Raw genomic sequence first — 25,919 nt, forward strand, 5'->3', positions numbered from 1 at the left:
CCTCTGTCTTGTGAGTATTGGGATTAAAGGCATGAATGCTGCTGCTGCCTGAACTACCACCACAGGGCTGAGTCACTCATTTTCTAATGAATGACATTACACTGCAAGCAGGGCTGAGGGTATAGTGAGCCTGTGTGAGATCCTGGATTTAACCCCCCAGCACACACACACACACACACACAAAATGCTTTAAAAAACAAAAATGATAGGTTGGAGAAATGGTTCAGGGCACTTGCTTCTCTTCTAGAAGACCTGAGTTTAGTTCCTAGCCGCTTGTCACTTCCTTCCAGGGGAATCTGACACCCTCTTCTGTCCATCACACAAATGGCGTCTACAGACACATACGCATAAGCAAAAATAAATATTTTTAGAAGATGAAATTATAATCTGGGGAAATCTCTGAAGCCATTAAGTCTAGCATTACTTCTGTTTCGCTTCTGTGATGGTTTTCTTGACTGTCATCATGGAACCAGATTTCTGGGCTTGTACGTGAGGGTTTATCTAGATTGGATTGATTATCATGGGAAGGCCCGCCCTAGAAGTGAGCAGCACCATCCCGTGGGCTGGAGTCCTGGCTGGATAAGGAGAAGGAACGGTGAGCAGGAGAGTTCATCTTCCTCTCTGCTTCCTGGTAGTGCTTGCCGTGTGACGAGTAGGTGCTCGGCACTGTTCTCTGCACTTCCCTGCCATGATGGACTGCACCATCAAACTGTGAGCCACAACTTCCTTAAGTTGCATGATAGCCAAGCTTATTTCTGCCAAGACAGCACATGTGGCATCAAAACCAAGGGGTCTCTTCAAGGAAAACTCTCCACTCCTCTGGCATTGGAAAATACTTGTTGACAGTGAATGGGAATAAGGTAACTTTTGACTTGCCCTGGAAACAAGCTTTACCGTGTAAACTGAAATAGTCTTTATGAAGACTTCATACTGGTTTTGGAAATATCCCTCAAGGTTTTAGAATGTGCATATTCCTAAAGGGGAAAAAAAGAAAGCTTGTCAAGGTCAGGGGTTCTCAACCTTCCTAATGCTGCAACACTTTGATAATAGTTCTTCATGTTATGGTGACCCCCCCAACTATAAAATTATTTTTGTTGCTACTTCATAACTAATTTTGCTGCTGTTATGAATTGTAATGTAAACATCTGTGTTTTCTGATGGTCTTAGGCGACCCTTGTGAAAGGATCATTTGACACTCCTCCACTCCCCGGGGTCCTCGACCCACAGGTTGAGAGCTGATAATCAAAGTGTTTGTGACCTGGTCTCACAGTGTAGCTAAAGTTGTCCTAGAATTCAGTGGCCTAGTCTGGCCCTAAATTTGCAACCTTACACCACACTATGCCCAGATAGAGTACTGAAGCTGGCTGGAGTTACAGGTGATTGCCACCTTTATGGGTGCTGGGAGCTGAACTGAGGTTCTCTACAAGAGCAGTAAATGCTTTTTAACCATTGAGCCATTGCTTCTGCCCAAGGGAAAAATGTGTGTATTTTAAGATTTATTTGTGTGTGTGCGTGTGTGTGTGTATGAGAGAGAGACAGACAGACAGACACACTCTTGTTAGATAGCCCAGGCAGTCCTCAGACATAACTTCCTAGGCCAGTGAAGCTATTATACAGTATTTCACACGATTGTGATGAGATGGCTCAGGTGGCTATAATGCCTGCTGCACAAGCATGAGAATCTGAGTTCAGATTTCAAACTCCATAGTAAAAGCCAGAGGGTGGCTTTTAATGTAACCCCTGTAACTGCAGTGCTGGGGAGCCTCGCAATCTGTGCGCTTCAAGGTCATTGAGACTTGTCTTAAAAAATAAGGGTAAAAGGAATGAAACAGAATTTTGGAGTTTCGTTTGTTACATTTGGAAAGGGGACTGGAGAGGTGACGGGTTAAAAGCACTGCCTGCTTTCCCAGAGGAGCCAAGTTAGATTCCCAGCACCACATGATGGCTCCACTTTTTCTAGCCTCCAAGGCCACAGTTGCACATGTATTGCACAAAATGCAGGCAGAACACTCATACAAAAGTGGAAAGGATTTCTAGTCCAGATTAAATCCAGATTAAACATTGTATGTAAAGGAAACTAAATTCCAGAATTAAACATCTTGTTCTTGGGTACAGAGTACACAGTCAAGACAAGAAACTTTGTTTTGACTTATCAGTCTGGTTGAGATAAATCACTGCAATAATTAGGAATTCTACCTTACCTCATGTTTATGGTCCTCTGAAGTTAAGCATCTGTTGACTGAAAGAAAGGTCTACTAATGGAGGTGGATGTGGCTTCTGCAGCCTTTTGAAGGGCCTACCACTGTGGGACTTTTAGGCATGTGATATGCATATGAACTGCTGCAGATTGGATCCCTGAGGGGAAGTAGCGAGAAAGGAACCTAGAGAGCCAGATATGCTCCCTGTAGAGAGGCACTTTCTGGTGCTCCGTGGTCCACAGGTGCATAGGCTCTGAGGGTTAAGCTCAGGTCCTTGTATGTGCAGGCAAACACGTTACTAAATGGTCTATCTCAGCAGCATCCCATGTGGCCAACAGTGACCCTTCTTCCTGCACCTTCCAGGTGCTAGTACATGCGTGTGCTGCCATACCTGGTTTCTGCATGCTAACTAGACAAGCACTCTACCCACTCAGCCCCATAGTAACCTTGTGCTTTGTCTTCCCTTCAGGATCTGACTGGCATAGAGTCCATGGAGCAGTGTCGCCTTGCTTTGGAGCAGCATAACTGGAACATGGAGGTATGGGCACCCACTCCTCCCTCCCTCAAAACAGTCCCGCTGCTACAGCGCCCTTCTTCCCATAGGAGGGTCTGCTGGTGTTTGGGGTTTTTGTTTGTTTGTTTTTTTGATATTAGAAGTATAGCTTCTTTGTATTTAAAATATGAAAATAATTCCATTCATGTATTGCCTCTCTCCTTATGTCATCCTGGCAACAACTGCTCTTTCCACCATGCCTATGAGATTCATTATACTTCTTTTTTGAAGACAGTGTTGTTTGTTTTGTTTTGTTTTTCTTCAAGACAGGGTTTTTCTGTAGCTTTGGAGCCTGTCCTAGAACTCACTCTGTAAACCAGGCTGGCCTTGAACTCATACCTATCCTCCTGCCTTTGCTTCCTGAGTGTGTGTGTGGGGGGGGGGGAGGGTGTTAAAGGCATGTGCCACCCCACCCCGACCTTTATTTATAGATTCTTGATGCTAGGCCGTGGTGGTGCACACCTTTGATCCCAGCACTTGGGAGGCAGAGGCAGGTGGATCTGAGTTTGAGACCAGCCTGGTCCACCAAGCAAATTCTAGGATGGCCAGGACTACACAGAGAAACCCTATCTCAAAATAAAAAAGTAGATTTGTAAGAAATAGATATTGCTTACCACTTCTAGCATATTAGCAGCTTATATATACTGTCTAAAAGAGATCCTCTCAAACAGAATGGAAAGCACCTGCGGAATGACATAGAGGTCATCGCTGACTTCAGCTTGCACACTAGCATGTGCACACACACACACACACACACACACAATTAAGTTTTATTTTTTTTCTTTGGCATAATTCTGTTTATCCTTTTCATATTAGTCTTTTATTTAGGTATCTGGGTCTCTTTAATAATTTTCTGTTGACATCATAACAATAAAGATACTTTAAGGGTTGGAGAGATGGCTCAGAGGTTAAGAGCACTGTTCTTCCAGAGGTTCTGAGTTTAATTCCCAGCAACTACATGGTGGCTCACAACCATCTGTAATGAAAACTGGTGCCTTCTTCTGGTCTGCAGGCATAAATGCAGACAGAATATTGGAAACTAAATAAATAAATCTTGGGGAAAAAAATAAAGATACTTTAAATATTTCAAACAGAAAAAATAAATATACTTAAGGGAGGGATAAACTAGGCATGGTGACACCTAGATACCAATACTGGGGAGGCTAAGGCAGGAAGATCAGTTCAAGCCCTGTTTTTCTCAGAGAGAGGGAGGGAAGGAGGAAGAAAACAGGGCAGTCCTGTACCTCCCATCCAACTCCTAACCCTGAAGAGTTCTGTAATACAGCTTCACATTTCTGCTCCTCAGACGTGGATAAAACAGTTTGAGTTGCTTGCATGTCCTATCTTGTTCCCTATTTCCTTCTTTCCTAGAGGTAACCACTGTTGACAGGTATGTGCTTACCAAAGAGTGACTATTTTGTGAGCTACAAATTTACACTCATATTTTTTTTATTCATGCTTATTTGGTGAGATTACTTTGTATAGCTTAAATGTGGCTGGGAAGATTTACTTGCCAATGGTACTCTATGTCTTTTTCCAGTTACAGAAATAAAATAAGTCTATAAAAGTTTAAATACAAAATTCTTACACTTTCTAGAAAAAGCACAGAGCTTTAGTGTGTGTCCTTCCAGACTTTCTTCTGTAGGTAACTCTGTTTTACCTTCTCCCACGTGAATCCTGTTGATCAAACCCAGAAAAGTGAAGCTTGGCAGCAAGTTCTTTTACTTAGAGTTTCGGTTGCTGTGATAAAAATACCATCAACAAAGCAATTTGGAAGAAAAATATCACTTCGCCCTACAGTGCCACATCACAGTCTATCACTGAGGGAAGTTGGACTGAGAACTCAAGGCCGAACTGAGGTAGAGAATGTGAAGGGGTGCTGCCCACTGGCTTGCTCCTCATTACTTGCTCTGCCTGCTTTCCTGTATTATCAAGGATGACCTGCTCAGGGATGGATGAGTTGGGCCCACCCATATCAATCATTGATCAAGAAAATGCACCACAGACTTGTCTCATGGAGGCGTTTTCTCCATAGAGGTTCCCTCTTCCCAGATGACCCTAGCTTGAATCAAGTTGATAAAAAGCTAATTAATATACCCACTGAGCCAACTTTGCCAGACTGGAAAGGTTATTTTTTTCCCACTGAGTGTGATTTGACGGCCTGGAATTAGTCAAACAAAAGGTTAAATACAGGTCTCAAGTTTAGAAGACAGCGCAGCCCTCCCAAAGACCACTCTTTCTTCAACACCAGCTGTGAGTTCAAAGGTGGTATACAATGACCCTCAGGCTTAATAGTTCACGAGAGACACACTGGAAACGGTTCCATGCTCCTGATAATAGTTTTTGATAAGATACTAGCTACGAGACTTGGAACAGAATCTCAAAGGTTTCCCACATAGGAAATGTGTATTGTCTTCTGTGAAATCAGAATGCACACCTTGCTTGTACAGATGTGTGATTGTGTGAGACACATGCCTTAGCGAAGTGTCCAAATTGGGTTTTGGTTTTTTAGGGTTTTTTATTGTGGTTTTGTTGAGTGTTTTTTGTTTTTTTTTGATTTGTTTGTTTTGGATTTTGTTTGTTTGTTTTTGTTTGTTTTGTTTTGTTTTGGAGACAGGTCATCTTTAGCTTTGGAGCTTGTCCACAACTAGCTCTTGTAGACCAATCTGGTCTCGAACTCACAGAGATCCACCTGCCTCTGTCTCCCAAGTGCTGGGACTAAAGGCATGTGCCACAACTACCCGACTTTGGTTTTTTTTGTTTGTTTGTTTGTTTTTGTTTTTTGGTTTGGTTTGGTTTTGGGGGTTTTTTTGTTTTGTTTTGTTTTTGTTTTTTTTGATGTAGGCATAATTGATTCGATTGGCTGCCCATATGGTCAAATGCAGCCTCCAAGTTGACAAACATCCAGTTATCCAAAGTACCAACCCTAAGTCACACAGCTGGTCTCTGGCTTTGTCACATTTTCTCCTAAGACTATTAGGTGGAGCCGGCCCATTGATAGTATCAAAGGGGGTGCTCCCATCAGTCTGAGTAGAGCATTGAGAAGGGGAACCAGGTATCTCTCTGTGTATGGCCAACTTGTCACAAAACTGGGACAGAAAACTGTTTTCAGAGACAGAATTTAGAGAATGAAGGTTTGTTTTGTTTTTTTAAAAAAAAGCCTAAATATTCAGATTTTTTTTCTTGATGATTTTGTTTTGTTTTGTTCTGTTTTTGAGACAGAATCTCTAGCCAAGGCTAGACTCATTCTCCCTACATAGCCCAAGATGACCCCAAACTTTTGATCTCCCTTCTCCACCTCCTGAGTTCTGAAATTAGAGCAATGGTTTCTGCCTCATACCTGTAAGCAAACACTCAGTCATCTGGGCTCCATCCCAAGCCCTGAATATTCAGATTTTCAGATTAAGCTGACCCTCCTTTCAAATTCCTCCCACTTTAGAAACTTTCTCACTTTTTTTTTTAAGCATCCTTTTCTTTACTAAAAATAAAAAAGGGCTGGAGAGATGGCTCAGAGGTTAAGAGCACTGCCTGCTCTTCCAAAGGTCCTAAGTTCAATTCCCAGCAACCACATGGTGACTCACAACCATCTGTAATGAAATCTGATGCCCTCTTCTGGCCTGCAGGCATACATGCAGACAGAGTACTGAGAATACTGTATACATAATAAATAAAATGTTTTAAAAAAAATAAAAATAAAAAAATCCAAGCATTAAGTTTCCTTCAATTTTGCACATAAAGCATCTAAAGCTGGGGCTAGAGAGATGGCTCAGTGGTTAAGAGCATTGTCTGCTCTTCCAAAGGTCCTGAGTTCAATTCCCGGAAACCACATGGTGGCTCACAACCATCTGTAATGAGGTCTGGTGCCCGCTTCTGGCTTGCAGGCACACACACAGACAGAATATTGTATACATAATAAATAAATAAATATTTTTTTAAAAAATAATCTAAAGCTTATGTTTATTGATATTCATGGAAGACCCGCCCTTTCCTGGATGGAGACCAAAGAGGAAGGAATGTGGTCATGGTAGGAGATACGGATGGGGAGGGGAGACTGCAGCCAGGATTTAAAATAAATAGATGAATTTAAAAGAAAAATTCTAAAGCATGTAAGTTAGTCTCTTTCTGGGCTGTGGAACTACAAACTATATATGCTTTGCCAATACTGTCAGTTACGAACAATCAGTACTGCCCACTGCACAGACCTGGAGGTGCTATCTGCACTGTATTCTGTGTACTGCTTTTCCTGGGATAGTAGGTAAAACACATTATATTACGGCCATTCTGAATAACACATATTAATAGTAATAATGTGCTTGCCATGTAAAGTGGCTTCAAGACAAGTTGCCTTGTAACACCATGTGAGAATTCTTATTGTCCCATAGCATAGCAGGATAAAGGTCCCTTGGCACGTATTCATCAAGTGACCTTCATGTAATGTTCACCTTTTTTTGAGTCACCAAGCAGTAGTTTCTTCTTGGGCGGATTTGAGCATTACTGACATTCTGTATTCTTTTCTGTTTTCCGTCTCAGGCTGCAGTCCAGGACAGACTGAATGAGCAAGAGGGTGTACCAAGTGTTTTCAATCCACCTCCATCCCGACCCCTACAGGTTAATACAGCTGATCACAGGATCTACAGCTATGTTGTCTCAAGACCACAACCAAGGGCAAGTTTTGTAGCTAGAATATCCCCCCCCTTTTTTTTAAATGATTTCACCCATTTGGTTTTGTTATCTTTGTGTGATAGAGCAAAAGAAATGTTGACAGTCTAAACTTGTTAGCTATGGGCCCTTGGCAGACTTACTGGGTTCATCAGTTTCTCTAGATTTTTTTATAGGAACTATTTTTCTGTTCTTTACTTGCTTTGAGTAGCTTCCTTTTGAAATGTTTGCTGCAACCTGAATAGAGCTGCTTCTGAGCCTGTGTCTGTGCCCACATGCCTACAGGAGCCAATGGAAGCCTGAAGAGGCTCTGCATTCCTGGGAACTGGAGATGGGCTGTTGTGAGCCACCATGTGGGTGTTGGGAACTCTTGACTACTGAGTCATCTCTTCAATCCTGCTCTCTCTTTCCCTCTCTTTCTCTTTATCTCTCCCTCTGTGTGTGTGTGTGTGTGTGTGTGTGTGTGTGTGTGTGTGTGTGTGTGTGTTTTGTTTGGAGACATGATTTTACTCTGTGGCTCAGACTGATTGTTGACTCAGTATAGCCCAGGCTGGACTAGAAATCATTAATTATATAGCCTCATGTGGACAGGAGCTCACTAAATAACCCAGACTGATTGGCAGCTCACTGTAGCCTAGGCTGAATTGGAACTCACTATGTAGGACAGGCTGCCTCAAACCTTGGTCATTCTTCCTGCCTTGGCCTTCTTTTGCATTCTGAAATTGTTACATCAACAACCTACCATAGCTAGCAACTTCCCACCATTAAATTAAAATCTGATAACTTATGACTCGAGTTTACTTGACTTCAGCTACTTTTAAGGAAGTGCTTAGAATCCTTGGTAATTCTGTGCCATTGTTTTGAAATTGATCCTGAAGGACTGGTAGCAAAGAGGTGGTTCACTTAGGTCTCTTGGTTGTTTCAAAATGCTCTAGTTGACCGCCACTAAGATGTGTAGAGAGAAAGAAACTCATTTACTATTCAGTTCCCCCTTCCCTAATCTCTACTAGAGGTTTTTCTCTGTCCTGCCCCATCCAGCAGCCATTTCCAAGTAATCACCCAGAGGCTTAATAATAATTATAAACATTTGGCCAATGGCTCAGGTTTATTACTAGCTAGCTCTTACATTTAAATTAATCCATTTCTATTAATCTAAGTATTGCCATGAGAATGAGGCATTACCTCATTTTCTATGTCTTTTTTCCTTAGCGGCTGACTGGCCTATTCTGTATCTTTGCTTGGATTTTCTGCCTGGTTCTGTCCTGCTTTGCCATAGGCCAAAGCAGCTTTATTTATCAACCAATGAGAGCAACATACATTCACAGCATAGGGCAAGACATCGCACAGCGGGTCCCTTTCCATTCATTCCCTCCCCTCTTTCATTCTTTCCCTGCCTTCCTTTCCTTCACTGCCTCTGCCTCCCCCACTTCCTTTTTTTTTTTAAATAAACATTGGTTTGTTGCATTTTATTTGTTTTGTGTATGTGAAGGTCAGAGGACAGCTTGCAGAGTCAGTTCTCTCCTTCTGCTGTGGGTCACAAAGATAAAACTCAGGTCGTCAGGCTTGGCAGCAGGCACCTCTGCCTGTGATCCATCATTCCTCCTTCCCTCCCTCCCTTCCTCCCTTCCTTCTTCCTTCCTTCTTTTCTCCTTCCTTCTTCCCTCCCTCCCGCCCTCCCTCCCTTCCTTCTTTTCTTTCTTTTTGGTGTTTTTTTGTTTTGTCTCATTTCGAGATAGGGTTTCTCTGTAGCTTTGGAGCCTGTCCTAGAACTCACGCTGTGGACCAGGCTGACCTCAAACTCACAAAGATCCACCTGTCTCTGCTTCTTGAGTGCTGGGATTAAAGGTGTGCACCACCCCTGCTCTGCCTCACTTTCTTTTTGAGGCAGGATCTCACTATGTAGTCCAGGTTATCATCAAACTCTGAATCCTTTCATCTTAGCTTTCCTATTTACAGTTCAATTTCTCATGATCTGTTAAGGGAATTAGATACATAACTGATCATGAACTCTGAAGAACTTTCTGGAGCTTATCCTTCTTGTCCTTCAGTGATGACACTCACCCCCTTGAACATGCATTTAGAATTAAAAAAACAAGAGCAAAACAAAAACAATAAACCTTTTTAAACACTTTAATCTTAGAGCAATTAATATTACTCCATTATTATACTTTTGTATGTGTGTATGGAGTACTTAATGTTTCAAAAATGACTTTAGGTGGTGCTGCATGCCTGTAATTCTAGCCCTTGGGAGGCTGAGATAGTATGATCTCTAGTTCAAGGACTGCCTAGCTCTATTTATGAGACATTGTCTCAGAGGGAAAAAAATACTGCACTACTGAGATGGTTCAGCAGTCAAGAGCAGTTGGCTACTCTTCCAGAGGACTTAGATTGGATTCCTTCACCCACATGGTAACTCACAACTGTCTGTAGCTCCAGTCCCAGGGTATCCAGTGCTGTCTTCCAGCCTCCACAAGTCCTCAGCACACAAAAAAGATTACTGAGGCAGGAGGATCACAAGCGTTGAGGCTAGCCTGGGCAACGTAGTACAACTATGTTTCCAGATAAGTGTGAAGTTTAATTTACACCTTTTCCATAGAGGATACCCTTGCAAAGTCTTCAGTAGAGTCCCCAAACTCCCAGTACTTCTGAGCCTGATTATTTCATGCTTTTTCCATCTTCGTCAAGCATTTGCTGTTTAAGGTACAGCAGCAAAACCAACAAAGACTTCTCTTCTTTCACAGTTTTATGAATTAAAGACTCGTTGTTATTGTAGATCTTAGCAACTGCACCATAGGGTTCCTTGGCTTCAGTCTCACTTACCTTTTCACTGAAGCCGATCGCTTCACGGCTCCCTTTGCCGTATTAGTTCCAGCATCATCACTTGGGGGCCATTTTGTCATTTTGAGGCAGGGTCTTGCTATATAGCCCTACCTGCCCTTGCTGTGTACACCAGATTGCCTCATACTTACAAAAATCCACCTGCCTCTGCCTCTTCAGTGCAGGCATTTAAAGTGTGCACCACCGTGCCTAGCAGAGGCCACTTTTTAAGTAAAATAAAGATAACTTGAAAACAAGTAACACCCAGACACATCTAACCAGGGTGGCTCCTAAGACACTGATAGGCAGGTATCATGTGTAGAACATGGTGAAGAGACTTCCCGAGGGGACTGGACAGCGTGGCGCACTTGCACTGTTACCTCACTGCTCAATGTGCAGTTTAAAACTTACAAAGTATTTAGTTTTTGAATTTTCCATTTAATATTTTCAGACCCCGATTGTTTGAGGGTAACTGAAACTACAGAAAACAAAACCATAGATAAAGGGAAGACTAAATTAGATGAGTCCTCAGACCTCCTAGGTAAAGGTACCCACTTGAAATACGAAGCAGGCCAGCCTGGGCTACATAGTGAGTTCTGGGATAGCCAGGACTACATAGAGACACCCTGTCCCAAAACAAACAAACAAACAAAAAACCCAAAACAGCAACAAAAACCCTTCCAGATTTTCTAGAACAATACATAACTCAAGGAGTAGTTCTCTATAAACCCCATGTTTCCTCAGCTTGAACTGGCCCCACCTTGTGATTGAGACCCTGATCCCTGTTCAGTTTTATATCTCACTCCGAAGATTACACAGGACATGTTAACACAGTCTGACAGTAAGCCCTGCCTGTGTAAACAGCAATAAGATAAGATCAGTGTTATTACAAAGATTAGTAGCTATGAGGATTTGCCCTTGTGGTAATAGACTTTCTGTTGTATACAAATGCCCAAAGTAATTATCTCTCTTGATTTTTCTGTGTGCCATATATTGATGTTTAAATATAAAATGGAAAGAATGAATATTTGTTGTGTGGGGAGAAACTTGAAGTTGACAGTAAGTGTAAGTAAGGCTGGAGAATGTTATGGAGATTAAAGACAGAAATTCTGTGGAAAAAAACAATTGTCTTAGGTGAAATAGTACCAAAAGCAGTAGCACTTAAGGATGAGATGGCCAGGAAGAGGACACTGTGTTATTGAGAGAGGGTCGCCATAGTGGGGTGAGGGGCATGGAAGTATGAACTAGCCATTTTCTGAAGTATTGAACATTAAGAGAATGGAGTCTCTAACTTTGTTTTTGGAATTTCAGGGGCTGCTTGGATGGGGTTATTACTTGATAATGCTTCCATTCCGGTTTACCTATTACACGATACTTGATATATTTAGGTATGTACCTCTGTGTTTATATGCTACTAGCCACAGTCTATAGGCTTTGAAGCTGACACTTAGACTAGAGTAAGCTTGATGCTCAATCATTTTTGACTAGCCAGTTTGTTATCGAATTAAATATTCTTCCTACACTCTTTTTCTATAGTAAAAAAAGTGTTTTAAATTGTTGCATGGTGGAAGGTATTATAAATGACTTTAAATTAGTCCTGGCTATTGTTTGTAAGAATCAAATCAATCTGCCTGTGTTTATTGGTCTTTCCCCTCCCCTCACCATGTTTGTCACCGCTACATTCCTGAGTTAATCACCATGCCCTTTCCTTTCTAACCACCATTATCTACCTCCTAACTTCATACTCAGGAACTTTTACCCTAAACCACCTCTCCTCCACCTGACGGTTCACAACCCCAGAAGGTTTTCTATCCACTTTGCCATAGGTTGTTGGCATCTTCCTAGGCAGTGTTTTGTACATTTCCCTCTGCCCTGTTGGCAATGCTTAGGTTGTTAACACTGGCACCCTTTCGTGTATACACCCAGTTTGTTTCATACCTTCACTATCAAGCTTTCTTTGTGTACCATTCAAAGGACTTAGCATTGGAAACCATAGTGTGTCCAGAGCTAGGAAATGTTGAGTGTGACCTGACTTTTGGCAGATCAAGCTTAGCACAGAATATGGTCTAGAGCTATGCCCAGACTTTGTGAGACCAAATGTTCACTGGAGGCTGGGCGCGGTAGCATGTACCTATAATCCTGTTGAAAATGAGGCAAGAGGATTTTGAGTTTGGGAAGGGGTGGGGGGAGTATGAATGAATGAGCATGACATCTAGGCCAGCAAATGGAGCTGGAAATACAATGTATACAAAGTGCCTCTTTCCAAATTCAGTGGCTTTTGCTCTGTTCTGAGTAGCAGAGGCTGGAAATAAGGACCTAGCCACTGCAGAAGTTCAGGGAATGAATAATAGTTTCCACTTGGTCTCTCATTTAATGAGATCCTTTCTATAGCAAAGTTTTTTTTTCTTATTTTTATTTTTTTGGCCCCTCTGTGTTGCCCTGTCCCAGAACTCTCCCTGTAGACCAGGCTGGCCTTGAACTCAGAGACCCGCCTGCCTCTGCCTCCTGAGTGCTGGGATTAAAGACTTGTGCCACCACCCGGCTGATGCAAACTTCGTGACTTGCCTTCTTTGTAGCTTTCTCATCTCTTGTTTTATTCAGGAATGGGCATGTGGAATGATAAAAATCAGTGAAAACTGAGTTGAGACAAATGTCTAAATATATTAGCTGTGGAAATACATTGTATTGAGAAACAGTAGACTTTTTCGGGACAATATTTCTTCCTTTCTTTTTGTTTCTTTGAGACGGGACTTCTTTGTAGCTTTGGAGCCTGTCCTGGAACTAGCTCTTTATAGACCAAGCAGGCCTCGAACTCACAAAGATCCACCTATCTCTGCCTCCGAGTGCTGGGATTAAAGGCGTGCACCACCACCACCCGGCTGAGAAACAGTAGACTTAAAGCCTTTACCCTTCCTAGAATTTGGACACTTGAAAAGAGATAACCCAAAATAATCTTTCCAGAAAAACAGTCAAACTACCAGCCTTCTGAAGCACTGATAATTTTTCTTTATATATAGAAGTAATTACATTTTATGTCTTTAATTTTCTTGAAATGTTTATGTTAATGAATTTGGTTTGATGACTCAGGAAAAATTATGGAGAATTTGTTAAATTATTAAGAATAGGCAAAGAGTGTAGTCATCTTTCCCTTGCTAAAAATTTAAGTAAATGAATATTGTTTGCTTTCCCTGGAAAAATATGCATGGCATGTTTTTACTAATTTTAATGCAATGGTGTCATCAGGCAACTTAATGTGAAATGTACCACTTCATCCTCCACCCTACTACCTTCTATGGGAACCCAAAGCATAAAGAAAGGGTAAGGTATAGTATGATAGCATAGGCTTTTTAGGAATAGATGTATAGGCCCATTAGGTAATGCATCCCTGAATCTAAAGTGCCACATGTGGGTCAGTTTTATGACTCCTTCCATGGATGTCATTAGTGCAGACACATCAAACAAATTTACCTGCTCCTTTGAAGAACAAATAAGTTGTGACTAAGCTTAGATTTGAAGTCCCTATTGATAACTCGAGAGTGTAAGTTAAGAAAATCAGAATCCCAGAAGAACATAAAGGAGAGGAACCTGCAAGTAGGAAGATGCAGAAAGAGGCGTCTACTTTAGAGCAATGTTTGTCCCGTGCGCTTTTTTTGATTAAGACACCTTCTCTGTCTCTGTTGTTGAGTATGGAAATCACTAACCACATATGTCTGTTGAGCACTTGAAACATGGAGGTGTAACTGAGGCACTGAGTTTACCTATATTTAATTTAATGTATTTAAATATATAATAGCCATAAATAGTGGCTGCTGTGTTAGACAGTATCAAGGGTTGTGATCTTCCTTACTCAGCCCTTCTGCAGAAAACACTCACAGTGGGTTAAACCAGTGTTGGAATGTTATAGTCCTAGTGTGTGCATTCTTCTTGAGCAGTTAGTGGAACACTTGACAGCTTTGTGGCTTGTGAGCCAGGTCTGCCCTCAGGTCTGATGGCCCACTCACTGACAATTCACGTCCCTTTGCTACCACGGCTCTGGCTCTGTGATAAACGTCTGTACAAACTGGCCCACTCCATATGCACTACAGGAAGCCAATTTATGTGATATTTATTCCTTCCTCCCCAGGTTTGCTCTTCGTTTTATACGGCCTGACCCTCGCAGCCGGGTCACTGACCCTGTTGGGGACATTGTTTCATTTATGCACTCTTTTGAAGAGAAATATGGGAGGGCACACCCTGTCTTCTACCAGGGAACGTACAGCCAGGTCAGTGCCACAAACTAAATAGATGCCAACCTAACACTATGATTCTGTTCTCAAAGGAAAGTGTAGTGTAGCTCTGATCATGTTGCTCTGATATCAAAAGACTTACATAGCTATAGCTCTTCATTGATTATAGGAGAAATTTTTTTAAAAGGATGGGACCAAACCTTTTATCTAGGCCCTCCTTGATCTAATCCCAGTCTTTTTGATGTCTTTTTTGCATAGACTTGTTTCCCCATGCCCTGGGTTCCAACCACACCCTTCCCTGAACACTTCCCTGCCTCAGTGCCTCGCATATTGTTTCTGTCACCTGGAGTGTCTTCTAATACCGTGACTAATGGATCCTGCCCACTTCAGACCAGCCCTTCCTTTCCTAACCATTCCATTGTCCCTGTCTTGCCCTACCTTGCTTTTTAAAGTACTGACCTTCCCTTTGTTTTCCATCCCTCTACTTTGAAATTTGCAGCACTTCTACATTCCTCCTTATAGTGGTTTGTGTTCACGTCTTTGCTCTGTTATTAGACCGTATACAGCTTGAAGGAAAAACCTGAATTTGTTTCGATCCTTTATAGAATTGAATAGAATTTAGACCATGGGCTTAAAGTGGCTCATTTCATTCAAACTAAGCCACAGAGACCTTTCAGGGAGGAAAACTGGGTGATAGGAGCATATATTTTGTCAGAGAAAAATAATAAACACCATGGACATAGTTCAAAGTTCACACTATTCAGTAGTGTCCAGGATTTCTGATTCTTACCAGGATAAAGGGGGGGTTCACTTTTTTTCTGCTTTTCTCCCCACTCAGTTTGTCTTCTTGGTGGCTGCTGCTGTCCCACTCAATAAACATTACATACCTGCTGTACAGGCTTAGGGATGAGGGGGAGAAGTGCTTCTTTATATGATCTTGAGGTAGACCACGATCAGCCCTTCAGAAAATGGAGATTGGAGTGGAAGGACTCAAGTGTATACCATGTATGGCACAAGATTCGTGGACACTGGCTTTGTCTTAGATCTTCTAAACCCTGCACTCTCTCGAATGCCTTTAGTGCCCTGGTCCTTCGTTCTTGCTTGCATTCCTATTGGATCCAACTGATTTTTGCAGCTGTTTTTTTATTTAATTAACAAGAACTTTATAGCTGCAAAGTAGCTTTTACATAGTCACAGTCTCCTGTTTTTATCTTTAAGCCCCAAAACAGCTGACTTTCTCACTCGTCTGTGTTGCCTTGTCTACTCTCTTGTGCCTGGTGCAGTGCAAATTCTAACAACACTAAAACCTTTTTCATTAAAATTTGTTGGCTTGGACTTTTTATAGGGAGAAAATGCCAGGGGTGGGTGTAAAGGTAGAAGCCTGAGAAGTACTCAATCTCTTGCTTTTCTTTTCCCCCCATTTTCCTCCCCAGCTTTCTGGTTGCCATTGTTGATTAATACATAGTTATATCCATTTGGACCTTTAACCTAAATAAAAGTCAAAATCTTAATAGTGAGTGGTGATCTTCTGTCTGTCGCAGGCACTTAACGATGCCAAGCGGGAACTTCGGTTTCTTTTGGTTTATCTTCATGGAGATGATCACCAGGACTCCGATGAGTTCTGCCGGTAAGTAGATGGATTATTTTCTTTCTTTTCTGACTTTTTTTTCTGACACTTTGTAGTTGGTGAGATGTTCTTATGTTGTTTTCATCCTGTTCCATAGCAACACACTCTGTGCACCTGAAGTTGTCTCACTAATAAACAGCAGGATGCTTTTTTGGGCTTGTTCTACAAACAAACCTGAGGGGTACAGGGGTAAGTGGTGTTTCTTTGCCTCATTGACAGTATCAGAATACCCTGGGGGATGTCTGGAAAAATGTGCCATGCCATTTCTTGGATGTTTGTTCTGTGGTAGACACAATCCTAGTTGTAGTTCTTATCTATATTTTAATTTTGTCAGTAGTCCTAAGAGATGAAGGTTGTATTGTTTCTTTGATTATATGAAACAATCTCAGAGACTAACATAAGACAGTTCCAAAAACATAGTTAGCACATTCTGAAGCATGATCAGGATTAACAGACTTTAAGGCCCATTCTTTCATCAGAGACTTTCATTTTAAGTCAGTCCTGCCCAGCAACTTACCTCTTATCACAATGGGCCTTTTACTGCGCATTTATCTTCTTTGTGGTTTCAGCAGACTCTTGAGTCTGTTGTTTAGTGCTGGAGTGCTGACCATGGATGCAGGCAGTTCAGCTCTTTCTGCCAGTAATTCTTAATAAAAATAAGTAACTTCTTAAATATCGTCAGAAGAAAGCCAGCCATCTGTGGTGGTGCACGCTTTTTTGTTTTTTTTTGTTTTTTGCTTTTCAAGACAGGGTTTCTCTAGCTTTGGAGCCTGTCCTGGAACTAGCTCTTATAGACCAGGTTGGCCTTGAACTCACAGAGATCCTCCTGCCTCTGCCTCCCAAGTGCTGGGATTAAATGCCTGCGCCACCTGGCTTTTGGTGCACGCTTTTAATCCCAGCAATCAAGAGACAGAGACACAGGATCTCTGTGAATTTAAGGCCAGCCTAGTCTATAGAGTGAGTTCCAAGACAGTCAGGATTGTTACACAGAGAAATCTTGTCTCAAAAAACAAACAAACAAACAAAACCAAATAGAAATCATCAGAAGAGACAAAGAGCTCAGTCCTTTTGTAGCTTTCTCCCTTCGGCAGCTACTGTGTGCTAATACCTAGGCATTGTGACTAGTGTTCAAATATGCTGCAGCTGCTTCTCCTGCATCTTAGTGCTTTTCCCTCTTATTTGTTTGTTTGTTTATTGGCTTTTGAGACAGGGTTTCTCTGGGTAACAGTTTTGAAATTCACTCTGTAAACCAGACTGGCTTTGAACTCAGACTCAGGCTTTGAACCTGCCTCTGCTTCCCAAGTGCTGGAATTTTGTGCCATCACCACCTGGTCTTGCATCTTGATTCTTAATCTTTACTCCTAAATGTTCTGTGGACATTGGCATGTTCTGTAGCTTGTGTTTTGCCATTCTACTCTGGCTCTGTGGGACTCGTAGATAAATGGCACAAAGGATACTGTTGTAGAAAGTTATAAAATGTCTTCTTTCCTAACATTGGGACAGAGATTCAGCTGCATTATATAGTACATCCTTGGTTCTTTACTCTATTGGAGGAGAAAAACTGGCCTTGTAAGGGGAGAAAAAAAGAATAGGGAAATGAGATAAGGAAGAAATTAGATGAGGACAAAAAGACAGCACATGTGTGTGTAGAAATAGCTGGTTGATGGTGGTGCACACCTTTAATCTATGGAGACAAAACACTACTTTACATAAAATAGAAATAAATCTTTAAGTGTTTTTTAGCAGTTACAAAAATTTTAAAAAGAAACTAGTAGGAAAAACATTAGACAGAGAAGAAATGACACCCATCTTTTCTCCAGCAAATTAAGGCATTCTGCCAGTATGCAAAGTCTGCAGTTGATCTGTTTCATCCCTACGTCTTACCCTTGGATCTTTCTGTCAGTTTCACAGGCTTTACGAGAGAATACCTACCCTTTCCTGGCTATGATTATGTTGAAAGATCGCCGTATGACTGTGGTGGGACGGCTGGAAGGCCTCATTCAACCTGATGACCTCATCAACCAACTGACATTTATTATGGATGCAAACCAAACTTACCTGGTGTCAGAACGCCTAGAAAGGTACCATGGAGTTCCTTTCTAAAAAGAGACAGATGTTGTGTTTGAAGGACTGACCTGGGCTCCACAAACCTCTTTCCCTTGTCTTACGCACTCTAAGCTTTTGCTTCATGTTGAAGAATAGTTTAGAAGGCTGAACATTATAGAAAGGATTTAATGTGAAAAGGTGGACTGGTTATAGCTTCTCCCCCATTACTTGAATTTTGTACAGTAATTATAGAAAATTTGTAATGGGGAAGTCAAAGAAATTGAAAACACTCATAGTTCTAGAGTACTTTTAATTTTGTAGACACCTGTCCACACCTCTGTCTTACAATAGAAAACAAACAAAGGGTCTGCTTATCTGGCCATCCTCAAAACAGATCACTTCTGGTACCCTATGTGTAAGTGGTTTCGCCAACACACCAGACAGCAGCTACCTACAGCTAGGTGTCTGCTTAATCAGTTCACTTCTGACCCTCTTGTTGAGAGCACAAGTTCCAAGGCCCCTTTTTCACTTTAGAGCCCATTTGCGACTCCTGCCTTTTCGCATGTATTTTAAGAACCATCTCTCAAGGCTCCCACAGCATGCACGTTGATTCGTTTACTCACGCAGTTCAGCAAACTCGGGGAAACACTCAGCTTCACTTGTTTGAACTCTAGAGAGGTTGTTTAAATTGTGACTTTCCAGGATCTAGCGCAGACTTCATTGCAGGAACGTGATAAAGATATAAACAATTGCTGGGCGGTGGCGGCACACACCTTTAATCCCAGCATTCGGGAGGCAGAGGCAGGCGGATCTCTGTGAGTTCGAGGCTAGCCTGGTCTACAAGAACTAGTTCCAGGACAGGCTCTAAAGCCACAGAGAAACCCTGGGGGCGGGGGAGGCGGGAGAGACAGAGGCAGGCAGGTCTTTGTGAGTTCAAGGAGAAAGTTACAGCACAGCCAGAGCTACACAGAGAAACCCTGTCTTGAAAAATAAACAGAAAGAGGAAGGAGAAATAAAGTAGGGACTGGCTGAGAGATGGCTTAGCGGTTAAGAACATGTATTTGTTTCACAGAGGACCCAATTTCAATTCCTAGCACTTAAAACGGTCAGCTCATGCAGCTCTACATGCAGATCAAACTCCTTCAAGGGCACCTGTGTGTACAATCTCTCTCTCTCACACCTACTTTTTTTTGAGACAGGGTTTCTTTGTGGAGTCCTGGCACTTGCTTCAAACTCACAGAGATCTTCCTGCCTCTGCCTCCTGAGTTCCTATAAGCTAGGCATTCTCTCAGCTGTGTTTTCCTCTTCTCAGGTAACTCCAACTTGAGTCAAATTGACAAGTAAATAAATAGTAGCAACCAAAACACTGTCTCAGAAAAAAACAATTTTTTAATTAAATAAAAACATGGTAGGCATGTCTCTAATCTCAGTGCTTGAAAAGCTGAAGCAGGAGGATCGCCAGCTAGCGGCTAGCCTTCAAGGGAAGTGGGAGAAACAGAGTCAAGAACTGTGCTTGCCTAGCACTCGGAGGGCCCTGGGTTCTATACCTAGGAAGACAGGAGTAAGGGAGGAGGAAGACATGTTAGGAAAACAGTTGTGAAATTAGGGTTGTGTTTGGTGTGTTTTTGATCTGTCCGTAGGGAAGAAAGGAACCAGACCCAAGTGCTGAGACAACAACAAGATGAAGCCTACCTGGCTTCTCTCAGGGCAGACCAGGAGAAAGAAAGGAAAAAGAGAGAGGAACGAGAGAGAAAACGCCGAAAGGAGGAGGAGGTGCAGCAGCAGAAGCTGGCAGAGGAGAGAAGGCGACAGGTGAGCCATGTCTCTGTTCCTTGTCATTCCCAGCATGCCCAGACTTTGTCGCCCATGGCTTTGTGTGTGAAGGCAGAGTTGAGTTGGCATTATGGGTAATTGTTTCCCACCTTACTTGTTCTCGATATCAGTGTTAGCAGACTGGCATTTCGTTCACGGTGTTGTTTTAGTGTGTATTGCCGTTTGCTTACAGCCAGGATCCTTTTCCCTCCAAATACTGAAATGCATAGACACAGTCAGCAATACAGGGAGCACAGTAACGTTCCACATTTCTTGCCAAGTTGGTTTTGTGGGGAGGGGGAGTGGTTGTTTTTATGATTTTATCCACAAGTGTAATGGTACACGCCTTCAATTCCATCACTTGGAAACCAGAAGCAGTTGGATCTCTGTCAGTTTGAAGCCAGACAAGGCTACATAATGAGAACCTGCTTCAGTCAGTCAGTCAGTCAGTCAATGAGATTTTGTCTGGGTGTGTATATGTTATGTGTGAGTGCTGGCACACAGTGCCACAGTGCTTCTTTGAAGGTCAAAAGACAACTTTGGAGAGTCATTCTCTTCTTCCACTCATAACACAGTTTCTGAGGATGGAACTTGGTCTCTTTTTTTAGGCTCGTACCTTCAGGGCCCACACACCTTTATCTGCTGAGCTCTCCTGCCAGCCCCTGGGAGAGTTCCCTACATTTATTGTTCATTAGATTTTCTTCCTTATGCACAGTAAACCTACATAGCCATTGTATTCCTGGTTTCTTGTTTCCCTACTTAAGCCATATCCTTACCTTATCTTTGTTTTGTGTTTCTCTAGAACTTACAGGAGGAAAAGGAAAGAAAGTTGGAATGCCTGCCTCCTGAGCCATCCCCAGATGACCCTGAAAGTGTCAAGATCATTTTCAAGTTACCCAATGATACCAGAGTAGAGAGACGGTTCCATTTTTCACAGTCTCTAACAGTAAGGATCGCCTAAGCCAGATGATATATGCAGTTTTAGGCTGTAGATGTGTGTCTGTTGCATGTGTGTCATGGTGTGCAGGTGGAGATCAAAGGACACATTATGGGAGTCCAATCCCCTTCCTCTGTGTAGGTTCTTGGAATGGAATCTTCTGGCTTGGGAAAAAGGATCTTTACCTGCTGAGCCCTTAGATACGGCGCCTCTCCACCCCTTAACTTTAAACTGAAAATACATTGTGATTGGAACTAGACACACGAGTGGTTAGTACAGAAAATAAGACTCAAAGGACTAGAATAGAATGAAAATGAGGTGGTGGCTTGGGAGAGAAGAAATAGCTCCATTTATGTGTTCATTTATATTGAGAGGAGAGTGTTCACACCTCTGATTTTTTTTTTTTTTTTTTGAGGGGTGGTTTGTTTTTTCAGTGCTGGGGATAGAGTTAAGGGTCTCCTATATGCTAGCAGGCATTCCAACATTGAGCACAACTCCAGACCTGGATTTTATTTTAAAATAAGATTTATGTATTTTATGTATACATGTGTTTGTTTTGATTTTTCAAGACAGGGTGTCTCTGTAGGCTTGGCTGTCCTGGAACTCACTTTATAGACTAGACTGACCTTGAACTAAGAAATCAGCCTACATCTGCCTTCCCAATGCTGGGATTAATGTATGTTTTATCTGCATGTACATCTACACATCAGAAGAGGACATCAAATTCCATGAGAATTACATGTCATAGATAGTTGTGAGCCACCATGTGGGTGCTGGGAATTGAACTCAAGACCTCAGAAGCAGCCAGTTCTTTTAACCACTAAGCCATCTCTCCATCCCTAGAATTTTTAATTAGGTAACACAAATGTGCCTCCCAGAAGCAGGCCGATCTCTATGAGTTTGAGATCTACATGGTCTACATGGTGAATTGTAGGCCAGTCCCAACACAATGAGACCCTATCATGAAGAAATAAAAAGACTGACCACAAGGGAAAGTCATCTTTAGATTCTATGGGTGGTCACAAAGCAGCTGGGGCTGCTCAGTTATTATAAGCACTTGCTTCTCATTCAGAGGACCTGAGTTTGGTTCTCAGCACCCACTTGAAGTGGTTCACAACCACCTGTAACTCAAGCTCTCGACCTCCACGGGCCTTGCTTTCATGTGCACATACCCATCCAATATCCCACCCCTCCCCCTGACAGCCATAGATACACATAATTTTAAAAATAGATTTTATTTTTTTTATTTTTTTAAGCAGTTGACTGGTTTCTCGAGAGATGAGTCAGTGTTTGAGAGCACTGACTGCTCTTCCAGAGGACCCGGGTTCAATTTGCAGCACTCACAAGGCAGCTTGCAACTGTTTATAACACAAGTTCCAGTGGATACGATTTCTCTCACACAGACAGGCAGGTCAAACACCAATGCACATTTAAGAAAAAAAAGTGATTAAAGAAAAAAAATAAATTAAATTAAAAAAATATATATTTGACTCCCTTTCAAACATGGAGACCCAGCTGCTACTCAGCCCATTCTCACTGTTTTTTTGCTAAAATATGAAGTGAGGAACCTGCATTAATATAAATACATTTAAAAGACTGAAAAACCACATGCTTTGGCATTTTCAGAGTATTTCCATGTGAAGCCCTACCAGTTAGAGAATACCTACAGAGGCAGTACCAGGCAGGCACCTCCTAAATCACATGATCAGAATTGAGTGTCATAAATAATAGAAGAAAGGGAAGGTGTGCCCTGCCCAAATGGGTGCCCTGAGTATGCCCTTTATCTGCTTAACATTCTGCAGAGATGTCTGACTCTGAACTCCACAGAGTAACAGAGTTACTTCCAGGCTAAAGGAGAGTCAAGGGACAGGATTGAAATATGCGATACAATTCCACCATAGACCAGTTTACCAAGAAAAAGAAAAGCAGTTTGAGTGGGGCCCAAATAATAACATAATAAAATAATGAATAAAGTAATAGTAATTAATATATAAATAAAATAAATAAATAACATAATATAAATATATAATACAAAACATAATGATATATAATAAATAATATAGATATAAAATTAAATAATGAACATCTAGATAATAAAATAATAACAATACAGCGTTTGTAGATACAGCCACCTATATATAGAATTACTGGATGAATTTTGCCTTTCTTTCTCTCTCTCTCTCTCTCTCTCTCTCTCTCTCTCTCTCTTTGGTTTTTCAAGACAGGTTTTCTCTGTATAGCTCTAACTGTCCTGAAACTAGCTGTTGTAGACCAGGCTAGCTACAAACTCACCCAGATCTGCCCGCCTCTGCCTCTGGACCTTTAGGTGTGCACCACCACCGTCTGGCCTGGTGAGTTCTTTTTATTTTTTTTTTAATGATTTATTTAACTTTATTTTATGTACATTGGTGTGAAGGTGTTAGATTCCCTTGCGACTGGACTCTCAGACAGCTGTGAACTGCCATGTGGGTGCTAGGAATTGAACCCTGGTCCTCTGGAAGAGCAATCAGTGCTCCTAACTGCTGAGCCATCTCTCCAGCCCCGCCTGGTGAATTCTTAAAAAGAGCTACCACATGTTTTCTAGGGAACTAAACCTACTTGCAGGAGAATCCCATTGTGCTGTGTGCTGGGTCATCCTGGGAAGGTTGGGGACCTGTGACTTGATGTTGTGTCTTCTCACTGCATTGTTTCCTGTGTGACATCTGCAGGTCATCCATGACTTCTTATTCTCCTTGAAGGAAAGCCCTGAAAAGTTTCAGATTGAAGCCAATTTCCCAAGACGGGTCCTGCCGTGTGTCCCTTCAGAGGAATGGCCCACCCCTCCCACACTGCAGGAGGCAGGACTTGGCCACACAGAAGTTCTCTTTGTTCAGGACCTGACAGACGAATGACACTTTTCTGCCTCCTCCCTCCCACCCCAATCCCTAAAAGAAATGGAAAAACAAAGAGAACAAGAGATAAATTCATATTATTATTATTATAATACAATATTTTTTTTAAGAAAACTGCTGCATCCTAAGGAAGGATCAGAAACCATGCTGCCTGCAAGAGTCGCAACCTTTGTGCGTGTGCAAGGTCAGCAGTGAACATGCCTGCTCGGCAGACTCGCCTTCCCGCAGCCTCACCACACACCTTCCAGAGAAGAGACTTCTCCCTCAACCCATCCATTGTCCCGAGTGGGGAAGGAGACATTCCCACGGTCTCTCATTCATTCTTGCTTTTATAGAATACACAGATGGAAACCTCCACCAACCAGCTACAGCAGCATCTCCTGAGGAGGAGGGGAAGCGTGGATGGAACAGACTGCCCACAGTTTACGAATAACTCTGTTTCTGTTTGTTTTGTAATGATAATGACCAAAGGAATGAGGCTGACTTAGGTGTATTTTTTTTCCTTAAATTTATTTGGTAAAGAGCCAATACCCTGGGTTTCTTAGCCCAAGGTAGTGTAATAAAGGTGCCCTGGGCTACCTTGCGCTTATTTCTGCCCTTGCTCCTCTCATGTTCCCAGAGAGGTCATTTGTTTTAGTACAGTTCTGCCACTTGTGTATCGTGTTTGGAGCAATGAGAGGAATTCTGGGTTTGTGGCCCACAGAGGCTGTGTGTGTACAGTTTATACCTGTGTGTAGGGTGTGTGTTCACCTTTACACAGAACTACAGCTCTTCCTTGGCATCTGTCCCAGGTGGTGGTGGTGATGGTTGTGGTTCCCTCTGCACATGCTGCTCTTTCCCAGTTTTCCCAACTCACCAAGCTTGGTGCCTTTCCAAAGGACTAGTGGGACCCACCCTCGGGCCACCATTCCACCTGCGTCCACCCGCCCTGTTTCAGTGCAAGTGTGATAATGATGTTTTAAACATTGCGGCTCTGGGAGACAGAGGCAAGCGGATCTCTGAGTTTCAGGCCAGCCAGAGCTACAAAGTGAAACCCTGTCTCCACAGGGGAAATGGGACTCGCAGCCTGCATGAGCTGTGGGAAGAAGGGCACATTCACTTTCTGATGAGGCCGCTTATCAGAGGCAGCTCTTAGCCTTCCTCCTTTGCCATGGTGAAGCAACAGGAGCTTTTTCCCCTTCTAAACGTCTCCTCTGTGGTTTAGTTTATGATAGTGTGTACATAGTGAAGCCGTGCATTAACACGCCAGTGTGCACTGACAAGGATTCCTAAGTGCGGGCTAGCTACACTGGTAACAAACTGACACACTGCAGTCCTGTGGAGTCACTGTGGTCGTTATATACCACGAGGCAAGGCATTCCAGTCAAGGGAAAGCGTGGCTTGTGTTGCCACCTCCAGAAGCCCCTCCTAACTAAAGCCACGCCTCTCTGAGAGCAATGTACTGTTGCTGCAGCTGCGGCTTCCACTGTTAGAGTAGGCGTGGTGAGGATGGCTTGTGGAGTCCCTGGAAAACCCCAGAATGTCCTGTGGCCTTAGCAGAGGAGAGGGCTCTACATTCTACCTTAGGAAACATTAGCTCTGCTTGCTGTCTGCCATGGCGGGTGAGAAACCGCCCCTGATGCCAGAACTGCAGTGATGGGACTGGATGGTCCTCAGATGAAGTCTGTCTCGGTGACAGCTGTGCAGAGGGACTTTTTCACCTGGAGCAGCCTCCCTCAGTTTGTAGTCGCTGTCTGCCTGGCACACAGGCAACTGTTCTGTGGAAGTCTCTTGCTCACACCTGCTTGAGGAAGCTCCAATTTCCCCCCTTAATCTCATTCTGTAATGTATATATTCTGTGCTTCTTGCCTTTTGAAAACTACAAAATGTTAACTAGGTGCCAGAGTAATAAAGCAAGGGCCCTTCCTGCTTCCCGCTCTTCAAACGGTGGGTTCGTGGGTGAGTACCACCACCCCGGCTCTGTGGTGTCTGTAAGATGGTTTATTTTCTTGCTGCTCCTAGTTCTGCTGTCTGGGTGCCATTTCCCCCCTTCCTACATGAACTATGAATTTGACTTTTGTCCCTCATGACCACAGAGTCTTTGACTCCCTAAGACCTGTGAGCTTGGAGAGACTGGCAAGCTTTTGTTTTTGTTTAAGTTGCTTCTGGGCAAG

General features: G+C 42.6%; 1 protein-coding gene across 7 annotated transcripts in view; it reads left to right on the forward strand.

Annotated features, from left to right (window-relative positions):
* The window catches only part of Faf2 (Fas associated factor family member 2), a 40,664-nt gene extending 16,309 nt beyond the window's left edge, over positions 1 to 24,355 (forward strand). For 2 of the 7 annotated variants that reach the window (XM_048447832.3, XM_085699553.2), the window contains 10 exons: positions 2,668 to 2,736; positions 7,282 to 7,416; positions 11,539 to 11,615; positions 14,351 to 14,489; positions 15,995 to 16,080; positions 16,178 to 16,269; positions 17,984 to 18,161; positions 19,767 to 19,938; positions 20,741 to 20,884; positions 23,584 to 24,355. In XM_048447832.3, coding sequence (XP_048303789.1) covers positions 2,668 to 2,736; positions 7,282 to 7,416; positions 11,539 to 11,615; positions 14,351 to 14,489; positions 15,995 to 16,080; positions 16,178 to 16,269; positions 17,984 to 18,161; positions 19,767 to 19,938; positions 20,741 to 20,884; positions 23,584 to 23,766 — 1,275 coding nt within the window. In that variant the 3' untranslated portion in view covers positions 23,767 to 24,355. Of the gene's footprint in view, positions 1 to 2,667; positions 2,737 to 7,281; positions 7,417 to 11,538; positions 11,616 to 14,350; positions 14,490 to 15,994; positions 16,081 to 16,177; positions 16,270 to 17,983; positions 18,162 to 19,766; positions 19,939 to 20,740; positions 20,885 to 23,096; positions 23,227 to 23,583 lie in introns of those variants that run through there. The other 5 variants (XM_048447835.3, XM_085699556.2, XM_048447833.3 and 2 more) reach the window with 4 other exon arrangements.
* Positions 24,356 to 25,919: the final 1,564 nt, after the last annotated feature.

This window comes from Myodes glareolus, chromosome 14, assembly GCF_982192425.1.
Source record: "Myodes glareolus chromosome 14, mMyoGla1.1, whole genome shotgun sequence".
Classification (NCBI taxonomy): Eukaryota; Metazoa; Chordata; class Mammalia; order Rodentia; family Cricetidae; genus Myodes; species Myodes glareolus.